Raw genomic sequence first — 11,290 nt, forward strand, 5'->3', positions numbered from 1 at the left:
AAACAAAAACGCCTCATCGATGTTTACAGTCAAGAAAAATTCGACCGCCGCGAAACTTTTCTCGCGTAACAACCTGTCGACGGGAAGCGACTTATTCGGGGTTTATTTGTTATCACACGGTGGGTTTACTCCTCTCGCCTCCCCCCCCCCTCGCTCCTTGTGGATGATTTGGTACGTTCCCTCTTGGCCCCGCCCTCTGCGCCGCCGCCGCCGCCATTACCGGGTCCAGAGGCGAGTGAGCGCGGGGAAGGGGCACCGCGTGATAGGTACCGACCGACTCGCCCCACGTTAACCCCCCACCCTCACCTCAGTTGGAAATCCATTTTTTTTAGGGGAAATGGGGGGCAGAGGAATGAGGGGGTGGGGGGAGGAGGGTCGGGGGGGGTCTGGGGTGGGGGGGAGGAGAGGGTCGGGGGGTGGAGAGGGTCGGGGTCGGGGGGGGGAGGAGGGGGGGGGTGTCGGGGGGTCTGGGGTGGGGGGAGGAGAGGGTCGGGGGCCTGACAGCCCTTTTAATAATACTAATAATAATCCTTGTGTTTGATAGCAGCGCCTCATCACGCCGTCTCGAGACGCCTCAGAGCGCCTCAGGGGGTACACTGTAAAAGCCTGGTGTAGTGACTGTGCGTTGCCTGGGCGCCCTGCGGCAGCCAGGACGTTGTCGTCCCGTCCCCCGTCCCCCCCGCAAACAGCCCTTGTCGTTGGACACGGCGCCTCATCACGCCTTAGAGGCGCCTCAAAGCGCTTCACGGGGCGTACGGTGAAGCGGAGTGACTGTGTGCTTTGTGGGCGAAATTTTACACTGTGGGGGGTGGGGGGGATAACGGGCTCGGAAGCGCTTGGTTTTTCGGTGAAGTGAAGCGGCTCCGCTCAGCTGCTGGTGAGACAGACACGCAGAGCAATTCACATTTCAACAACAACAAGATTGCATTTATAGAGCGCCTTTCATGTCGGGAGGACGTCCCAAGGCGCTATACAGTTGGGTCAGGACCCGAGCATTGGGGGGAAATGGTCAGGGGGAGGGAAGGGAGGGGGCGAGGAGGGGGTAGAGAGCCGAGAGGGAAGCTGAAGGCACGGTCAAAGAGAAAGGTCTCGAGACCGGCCTTGAAGGAGGAAAGTTATTTGAGTTATTTGTTTTTTTCAAAAAAAACATGCGTACAAATTCCCGCTGGGTGTGACCCAGATATCCGCACAGCCCCACTCGTCCGCGCAAACGAGCCCTTCCAGGTAACTGGCGTTAGCGGTGAAGATGAACGAGTCAAAGATGTTTGTGTCTCACTACACATTACTGTTGACACCTGCCGGGCAGCTGAACATCAGCTTGTTCTTATAGTGTCAACGTTGTTTTGTAATATCCAGAATTTCGGTTTTGAAACTCTCTACTCTTCCTTAAAATACTTGGGATGTCCTGGCTGTCGGCTCTCGCTTTCTTAGTGTGCCCTGCTTTATTATTTTTAACTTCAAGGCAAAGTCCCACTCAAAGTGCAGTAGTAATGCTATTAAAGTGGAAGAGTATAAGAGAGAAAAACAGCATAAACTCTCAGTCAAATACCGACAAACGACATCACACCTGTTCATAACGTGGCACCTGTGGTACATTTTCTGGTATAACTCAAAAGAGTGGACTGTTTTCATAATCTGCTTAATTTTCAAATAGGGATTATGAATAAAACTTATTCCATAAAGTATGACTATATTTCACCCACAAATATACAGTACTTTACAGCATATTCTGTGAAGCACTTTGAAACATCTAGAAGACGTGAAAAGCGCTATATCAAATGCAAGGATTATTATATATTATATAATTTATTCACCTCTGTTTTGAATTAATTATGCCATCAAAATGCTGTGTATCGTTAACTAACAATTGTTTATACTGCTGGAGTGATTTGTAATACAATACAAATTTACACCTCAACCAATAGTGGAGCAATTCAGAGTTAGAACCAGGATTTATATTTTCTGCTCCAAAATCTCTTTCACTAGGAATTAAGGAATGCTCTACATGGGCAAAACAAAGGGTAACAAAAAGTTGCTGCTCTTTAATCATGTTAAAAGCTAAGAACTTGTGCATTTAAAAACAACTTCTAAAATGTACTTCAGTAATGCTTAATTCCAGAAGTCACTTCAAGATAATTGAATCAATGCTTTGAACTTGTTTTATACTGTACTTTTCAATGTGGATTAAACACAAAATGGGGCAAAATCAACCCTAATTGTACAGTATAATGTACTATTAGTTAACAACAAATTACATTTGTTCAGCACCTTTCACGTCAGGAGGACGTCCCAAGGCGCTGGACAATCAGGGACCTGAGCAGGGAGTTGGGATCGGGGGGTGGAGGGTAAGAAGGGTAGGGTCTTGATAACTGCCTTGAAGGAAGCAAGAGGGAGCAGGGCAAAAGGACTGGGATGGAGTTCCAGAAGGTTGGGCAGAGAGGCTGAAGGCCTGACTGCCGATGGGGCCACATGGAGCAGGCCAGAGCAGAGGGAACGGACGGGTCGATATGGCATTAGGTCACAGGCAGGAAGGAGCAAGGCCATAGAGAGTTTTGAAGGCGAGGACGAGAGATGTTTAAAATTATTATTAGGAAAGTATACAGTTTAAAATCAGTGAGTTAAATTTATTTTCCTAATGGTCTTTTTGGTGTACGTTAAATTTCTGTAAAATAAAGATTGGATAATGGATAACTTGGATAACTTACAAGTAATAAAACTTGAATAGTTGCAATGCTGAAACTGTAATTAGCAATAGTTATAGCAGGTTATTTCTTGGATATATGTAATATACAACCTATGTATACATAGAATACAACAGTTATTTGCCATACTGTAATTAGTTCTGCATAAAGCCGAAAGATTGAGGTGTTTTTTTACTCCAAAAAGGACTTCTACCATAGCTGGGGAATGGAGCAGGAGTGTGTGGATCTGCTGGCCCGAGTCTGTTTAGTCCTGGGAGACACTGGCCAGTCACTTATCGATGACACTTGTTTGGAGAAGCTGCTGGATTGGTTCCGGGCAGTACTTGAATGTGGTAACCATCTATTTAGCTTATTTAACCCATTTCGCACTACCAGTATTGGCAGATAAATATATTTGTGGCAATAGATAATTACCATAGTTGTGCTTTGTGTATTTTGGGTACTTCTTTGGTGATCATCAAGATGATAAGCATTAGGATTTTTTGGCATGCAACTTAGAAACAATTATAACCAAATAAAAAGTGCAACTCTATCCAATGCTTTAAAACAAGCCCTTGTTCCGATGTGAGTTTTTCTGCTTCCAACATTGTGGCCTGTTGAGTGGCATAGCCAATTCACTGTGAAAACCTACAGGGTGAATATTGGACAGGAAAAGAACACTTTTGTAATAAGATTTTACTTATTGTTATTTTCTTTTCTTGAAACCTTCAGAGACTGGACTGTGTCTCCTGCGGCAGAACCCATGTCTGACAAATGTAATTGTAAATGTGCCTAAGCAGAAGGACCTCGATCCCAGGATCCTCTCATTCATCTTGAGGCTGACAGGACTGTTCACAGCTTCCAATGACTACTTTGATGAATTGGAGGTAAGGAGCAGTCAGAAAAGACTTTATTTTCAAACAGCAATTTAGATTTTTTTCTTCCCATCATGGAAAAATTTGGTAAATAGTTCAGGCAGATCCATAAAAAGACGATGGGCAGGCAAGAATATAATAATTGGTCACCAAGAAGGATTATCAGACAGTATTCTTATTGGCGGGCTCAGAGAGCATGAATTCAAGAGTGAAGTTTGAATGCTTGATAATTGTTATGTCGAGCTATATATGGTATTCTTTTTTTGCAGGAGAATGGGATTGTAAGCAGTCTGTTCGGGAATCCTGCAAATCTGGGGACAGAGGTGTGGGAAGAAGCAACCGTACGATGTGGCTGGCTCTTGGGAATCCAAAATATGCTCCGGCATGAAGCTGCACTTCAGTTCCTCCAAAAGCATGGTAATACCTCAATTCTTGTGTCAATTCTATTTTGTTGTCAAGATATTTGCGCTTTGCTAATGTGATTATTTGCCAAATGCCATATTGAACCTTAATCGAAGATAATTGTTATTGAGATGAATAAATCGAGGAAAAGGCATTTCATATTGCAATTTAAAAATGACTGTCAAATGAGAGCAATCACTTCAAAAGAAAAAAGTAACAGCGAATAAGTATTGCACAGGTCTCTGGAGCTTCATTTGCTTTGCTGCTAACAGTAACTTGGGCATTGGTGGGTGGGAAACAAGGTGTAAACAATCAGAACGTGCTATGTCTCTAGAGTGAAAAAGCATGGTGGACTCTTGACTACAAGCTTTTATAATACAGTTGGAATCTATCCCAACTTTTAGTGGGAGGCATTGCCTCATTTATTGAACCAGGCTGCTGGCAAAATGAATCGGGTATGAAATTAGCATTCATTTTTTAAAATATCTGTATTGTCTGGTTTATAATTTCAGTATAGGATTACATTTTATTTACTGTTTACCTCCAGGTTCCATTGAGGCGATTATACAGCTTCAGAAGGATTCAAGCCTGTTTGTGGCCTCGGCAGCAATTCAACTTTTAGCCAATGTTTTGACTTTCTCCTTCCAAAACTCTGAACTTGCCAACATCCCATTGGATACCGACACAACCAATACAATTACCTCTGTGCCATCTCCTGAGTGCCAAGACTGTGCCTATGCAATTATTGAACACATTGAAGGTTTCCTGAGGTCCAGTATCCCTTCTAAAGTCCGACAGGCTCTGAAACTACTATCCAAAGTGTCTGGAACCTGCCATCCAGTTGTCATAGCATCACTGTGGCCAAAGGTAGCAGAAAGTGTGGAATTGCTTGTAAAGGGCGACCTGGATGGAATTGGTCAGCAGTTGGTGGAACTGTTTGTGAATTTATCCAGGTAAAACAAACCATTCTTTGTGTTTTGTTAATAGTTATACAGTAGTTAATAGTTATACAGTGGTTAATAATTAGACGGTAGTTAATAGTTATACTTCACATCACAGTCTCGAGCCATGGCACTTTCTGCATCACTAACTGAAGGATGATGAATTAAATCACTTTATAGCTGGGTGATTGCAGAGATAAATGTGATATAATTTTGCAATGGCACTTAGAAATGCTTCCCTCCATATTCGAATTGCGTGTTTAAGATTGCTGTCTTCGCTTTAAGACTGTGAGGTGCATGGGAGGAAAAGAAATATTGTAACCTGGTGTGAAATAAGAGATGTATGATTGGCAGACACAACCAGGAATAGTAGATTAAGAGTCATTTTTAACTAGTCACTGTGGGATAGAATTAATCGAGCTTTGTTTTCACTTGATCCTACAGGACTGCTCCATCTGAGGTATTGGATTCTGGCATCTGGGAGTTAATGGGCATCTTATTGAACACACTGAAGCAGAATGAAGCATTAGCACTTGCTTCAGGGGTCATAAAGCTGCAGAACTGGTATGCCTAACGGGTGCTAAATTCTGAATATTATATTTTTTAAACAAAGTTAAATAAGTTACATATATTTAAAAATAGGAGTGAAGGTCCAGTAGTTTTATGAAGGAATTTCGCTGCTGGACAATGACATTGTCTTTTTATTGTTAAAGGTTACACTTTGAACAAAAACAACCTTACACTTAAAATGTTTTTCAAAAATAAGGATCAATGTGTTGGGAAAGATTCTTTTTGGAACAAGTTACAATGTAAACGTTCTCAAACAGCCTTCCCTGTGGATTTTTGTGTTAAAGAATGCTCCAAGAACTGTGTCCACCTCTTTGATCTGTACCATGTCTTAGTAAGAAAACTAGGTTCTTTTAATAGGCTGTGGTATAGCTAGAGCAATGTTTTGTAGATGTTTTTCATAAAATATAATTATCAGAAGATAATAGAGCACATGCAGTCCTGAGGGCATTTTAATCCTTAAAGAAGAGGTGCTCTATTTCAAAAAAATTAGTTAATTCAGTGGAGAGGTTTAACATTCAGTTGGGTAAAAATCAGTGGAAATATGTGCAGCATTTTTAGACTTCCGGTCATTTTTGTATGTTTGGATGGCAATAGCTTTTACTCCTTGGCTTCAGCAATTCCAATGAATGTATTTTTGTTCAGTCCACAGCCATTGAGAAGGCAATCTTTGACAACAGTGCTCCAACCACTGAATTCCATTGCTGTATCCTCCACACAACCCCAGGATTCAGGTAATTATCCTTCTGATTAACAGCCACGCAATTAAGAAAACTTAAACTTTATCTTCAAGCTATCAAGTTTAATGTTATACCGAGGGATTTTGATTCTGTTTGAAAACAAACAGTTTTACACAACAGTGGAAAAGTTGACAAAATGTTTGCTTAAACATTTTAAGATATACATTTAAGTACCTGAATGTCCATTCTTTTATATAGCTTTGCTGGAGGTGCCATCAGGCTGCAGAGCTGACATTGAGGATCACCTTATCAGAAAGTCAACTTGTATTAACTTACTCTGTCAGACAATTTCATATCTTCGAGAACTGTTGGAAACGGTAAGTTGGCAGGATCATGAGTTATACTGTTCAAACTCATAGCACTGTTCTGCCAGGTTTGGGATTGAGCTGACAGGTAAATAAAATCTTTATGATATGGAAACGTTCAGTAAGGATGGAACTATTATACTATTATACTGGGATATTTGGAGTGGTTAATTTACAGTCAATAGCATTTTTCCACGTCAATCCATTTTCAATGTCACTTGGATGTAGTCTGATCCATTAAGAGGGGAATATTGTAGTTTACAATGGATTTTTCAAAACTGATATTTAACCCATTATTGTGTGTTTCCATTTCCAGCCCTTGCAGCCCGTGGATTTGCAGTGTGACGCCTTGACCAGCTCTCTCCTGACAGTCTTACAGATGTGCACTGGTGCTGCCATCCCAACCTCTCCTGCTGGTGTAATGTTTAGCAAACATCTGATCGGATGCATCAAAGTTCAGAGGGCAGGATTGGATACCCTCGGTGCAGTTGCTCAGTGGGCAGGTAGGAAGCAGGAATAATACACTAAGTACCGAAAGTATTATAATGTTAATCTTGTGGGGAATGTGACAGCGATACCCAACTGCTCCCAGTCCTCTGGTCTTGATCTTCCACAAGAATAAAAGTATGATAAATAGTCTTAATTTAGTTTAATTAATAATCCTTGCATCTAATATTCTGAAGTTAAACCAGGTATTTTGAATGCTTTTTTTTAAAGCTTTGCCACTTTACAGTAATGAATTGTGTGAAAATATTTATATTCATCACAATTGGAAGAGTTCTCTTTGTTGCTGACATTACTGTAATTTCAGGGAGCTGCAAAGAAGTGGGGAATACGATGAACCTTCTCCTCGACTATCTCCGAAACCCAGATACAGATCCCACAGTAAGTACTATTCCACAGGACTGAACATAGCAGGCCAGCCAGCCCGCTCCTGAATGATACCCAGTGATTCCTGCTGAAAAGTGCATGTGGATCGAACTAAGCTATGATGCCTTCTGTGGTTAAATGGTGTCGGATTCACTGGCATCAACGGAGAACAATAGCAAACTGTTTGATGTGTCTTTATAATGGGAAATCCAATTAGAAATACATAAATTTTCTGTTGGTATTCATGTTTTCACAATTTAGGTTCTGAAGAAATCTCTCCAGGCTTTACTTTGCTGGATGCAACATTGTAATGAAGCTACAGATTCACATACACTTGGGTCCAAGGTTCAAGAGTTTTTAAATGGCGGTAAGGAATAGGAATCCGTATACTATGTCTATTTAATCAAATATGTCTATTTTCTCTACAAGGATGATTTTTGTAAGCAATATTTCTATTGGGTTTTTTTAATGTAAAATTGTTAATGCAAACTTCAGATCCCCCGATCCCCCCACTCGTTCAGTTGGTGCAGTTCATATTAAACCTATCTGGTTGGGGTTAGAATCAGTCCCGATTTATTTTCATTTTTCTCAGACTTCACATCTGTACTAAAGAAACGACTATTTGATATCCGTTGGGAGGTCCGAGATTCCACCCTTGAGTTCCTTGGCCATCTGTGTTTCCAGTTTAAAGGTACAGTATGTGGAGGCAATAATTGCAGTTTCATTAATGGGATAAACTTGAAAATACCTAACCAGAGTGCTCAACAAATACACGGTGAAGCAGACAAGCAGCATAACATCCTTATCCTGGTGCTGATTAATGCACGGAACTGCTAGTTACGATGAAACAGATCTGTTTGGTGGAAATGCAGGAAAACTTTTTGACTCAGGTTTCACCTAGCAGCAACATTCTGCTCAAAGCTAAGCATGAACTGATATCATCACCGGCCACCTGCTCTCTGTTATAAAACTGATCTACTTGCGAAAGGCATCTCAAATATTCTAAAAAAAATTTGGAATACCTCAATATGCAGCTGGTCAGTACACACAAACCAGATCTTTATTGGGAATTTATAATGTATCTACGTTTATCAAATTCTGATTGAGCTGGGTTTCATAGCTGGCTGTTTTGTATTTCTTACAGAAAGCGACAGTTTCTGTGTGTTACTCGCTTCTTCTGGGATTCAACAACTCATTGTGGACCTGCTTTCAGACCCTGAAAGTTACGTACGGGCGAGTGCGGTAACTGCACTGGGACAGATGAAATACCTGGCTCACGATTGGCAACCTTTACTAAATCAGGTGAAGTTAGGGCAGTATTATTAAATTTTTAGTGCTACCAAATGTTATTCTGTAAGATATATTCTCTCATTAGGTGATACATAAAGGTATAGCCCAAACTTATTTTTTTAAAAGGAGAGTGAATGGCAATAAAGGGTTTTGTATTCTGGAGTATTTTGGGATGTGTAATAAGTGATTACATGAGGAAGTTTTCCTTCCCATTTCCCAGTAAATCCTGTGAAGCGATTTGAGATATCGTCAAGGCATAAGGTGCTAGATCAGGTGCAAGGGTTATTAATATTAGTCATCCAAATAGTATGCACTGTACCCAGTAAATGGAAATATGGCGTCAGAATGTGTTGAATGACATTATGCATTTGCATAATGAAGTTATAATCTACACTTTGCCTTCCAGGAAACCATTCTCTCCCGTTTGCTGGAAATTTTGAAGCAGGATTCAGAAGGCTTTCCGCGTAGGGCTGTGGTGAAGGTGTTTGCTGAGTGGGCAAAACATTGCGACGTGCTGAGTGGGCAGGAATTAGAGAATTCAATCTCAGTTGTATTGATGGCAGGGAGTGGAGACCTGGACTGGGAGGTCAAAGTTCACAGCCTAGAAGTGGCAGAAGCTTTCATTGACCAAGCAGTAGCTAAGCTCTCCCCGTGTCCCTATACAGCTCTTCTAACAAGGAACCCGCAGTCTGCAGAAGTGAGGAGCTTTCTCCAGAACCTGTGTGACGTTGGAATCTTTAGCGTCCTGTTTAACGCGCTGTGGGACTGTGACAGACCCGCGGCTCAGAAGGCTTGCGAGATACTTATAAAACTAAAAAAGATTATTTCGAGCGGAAATCGTGCAGATGGCAAAGAAGTTCACGAGATACTAAATGGACACAGCCTGGGCAGAGAGAGCTTCAGCAGCTGGCTGAGTGATCATGGCTTGAATTTGCAGAATGGGACACACGTCCTGGAGGTTATAATCGCGTTAGATTTGGAATTTCAACACCGACAGCTCGATTGTAGCAGCGACCACATCGAGAGCAGCCTACGCTCCCTGCTTCAGGACATCTTAGCAGCAGCTAGTCACTCAGATGAGGATGGTGCAGACTGCTATTAAACCCATGCTTCGGCCTGTTTTGAGGTCTGTGTGAAGCACTGGGTCCCAGCACCTTGGGACGTCCTCTCAAAGTGAAAGGCGCTATACAAATGTTATTTGTACTGTATTCAAAGTGTGGTCATTCACATTTTGTACACCAGACACTTTGTTACGGTGAAAGTAAATTATTTGTATTTACTCAAAACACATTTTATATCATGTTTACAAATCAAATGGATATTTTTTCTATTTTTACACATTGGTACTTGAGTGTTTTTGTTTTCCTGACCATTTAGGCTAATTGTGTTTTTGTATCTTTATATGAGAAAGTGCAAACATTTCTTTAGATATTTTAAAAAATGGGGCGTTGCAGAATATATCAACGTACCACAAAAGCTGAGAATTATGCTGGTGTCCCAATTAACTAAAATCAGCACTCAGATTGCTGAAATCTACTTGTTTTTGCAAACCAAAACGTGGGTTGTCAGCACCTTGAACTACATTTTATATTGAATGAAATTGCTTCTCTGATTGACAGTTCCTTAGACGTACCAGCTACAGGGCATTTGAAACAAAACAAGTAAAATTATAGAAGTCAAGCCCCTTTTTCCTGCAGATCATGTAGAGATCAGTTTCGAAAGTCAAATAAAGAAATGCTCTTTGAATTCTATGTTCCACACTGAAACAGTTTGCAACACAGTGAAAAAAGGTACGAATCCCAAACACACCAACAAATTCAATGAAATGATCAATGTATCAGATTCCACATACCAAAACAAAGTCAAATTCTGATGGATTTCCTGCTGCTGTAAATCAGCAATAATAATAATAATAATCCTTGCATTTGATATAGCACTTTTCACGTCGGGAGGACATCCCAAAGCGCTTCACAGAACACACTGTAAAGTGAATTGACTGTATATTTGTGGGCGAACGCGGCAGCCAATTGCGCACAGCAATGTCCCACAAACAGTCGTAGATTGAAAATGACCAATTTATTATTGTTTTTGGTTTTGGAGGGATTATTATTAGGCTCTGTGTGGAGTAAGGAAACTTGCCCAAGGTTTCGCCCTCTGCCTGGGATTGATCTCAGGTCTCTCACTTGCAAAGCGAGTGCTCTAACCACTGAGCTACAGGACTCCACAAATTGGAGGACTCCAATTGCAGAGGCCTATGTTATACCAGACACCCAACAACAACAGCTTGCTTTTATATACTGCCCCTCACGCAGGGCAGAGTCCCGGAGCGCTTGAAACCAACCCATCAGCAGGAGAACCGAGGTTCCAACAGCTGTTCTTTATGTTGCAAAGACTGCATTTGAGGTTATTTAAAGAACAAGTTAGGAAGGTGACGATACTTCATACATTTCACGCTGAGTTGTGTTGCTCACCAAGAGGTTTCCTGGTGCCTACCTAGCGACTTAGTGAGGGCTCAAGTTTGTGGATTGAGCTGCCACCAAGATGATGTGTTTGGCAATGGAATATCAGCTCTCGGTGCCAATCTTGCCCAGTGTGATGCAACAATTCAGTACAGAATAC

General features: G+C 41.5%; 1 protein-coding gene across 3 annotated transcripts; it reads left to right on the forward strand.

Annotated features, from left to right (window-relative positions):
- The first annotated feature begins 218 nt into the window (after window positions 1-218).
- On the forward strand, window positions 219-10,001 carry brat1 (BRCA1-associated ATM activator 1). 3 transcript variants are annotated; one of them, XM_007906074.2, is made up of 14 exons: window positions 219-266; window positions 2,887-3,034; window positions 3,414-3,568; window positions 3,826-3,973; window positions 4,506-4,911; window positions 5,344-5,463; window positions 6,112-6,200; window positions 6,405-6,523; window positions 6,828-7,014; window positions 7,323-7,396; window positions 7,643-7,748; window positions 7,974-8,072; window positions 8,526-8,683; window positions 9,078-10,001. In XM_007906074.2, exons 2-14 carry the CDS (start codon window positions 2,908-2,910, stop codon window positions 9,771-9,773), a joined length of 2,484 nt encoding a protein of 827 aa, XP_007904265.1. In that variant the 5' UTR covers window positions 219-266; window positions 2,887-2,907; the 3' UTR covers window positions 9,774-10,001. The 3 variants fall into 3 exon arrangements, with proteins under 3 accessions (XP_007904265.1, XP_007904266.1, XP_007904267.1); XM_007906075.2 differs by lacking the exon at window positions 219-266 and adding an exon at window positions 1,109-1,224; XM_007906076.2 differs by lacking the exon at window positions 219-266 and having other exon boundaries at window positions 2,909-3,034; window positions 3,482-3,568.
- Window positions 10,002-11,290: the final 1,289 nt, after the last annotated feature.

Source organism: Callorhinchus milii, unplaced genomic scaffold (assembly GCF_018977255.1).
Source record: "Callorhinchus milii isolate IMCB2004 unplaced genomic scaffold, IMCB_Cmil_1.0 Scaffold16, whole genome shotgun sequence".
Taxonomy (NCBI): domain Eukaryota; kingdom Metazoa; phylum Chordata; class Chondrichthyes; order Chimaeriformes; family Callorhinchidae; genus Callorhinchus; species Callorhinchus milii.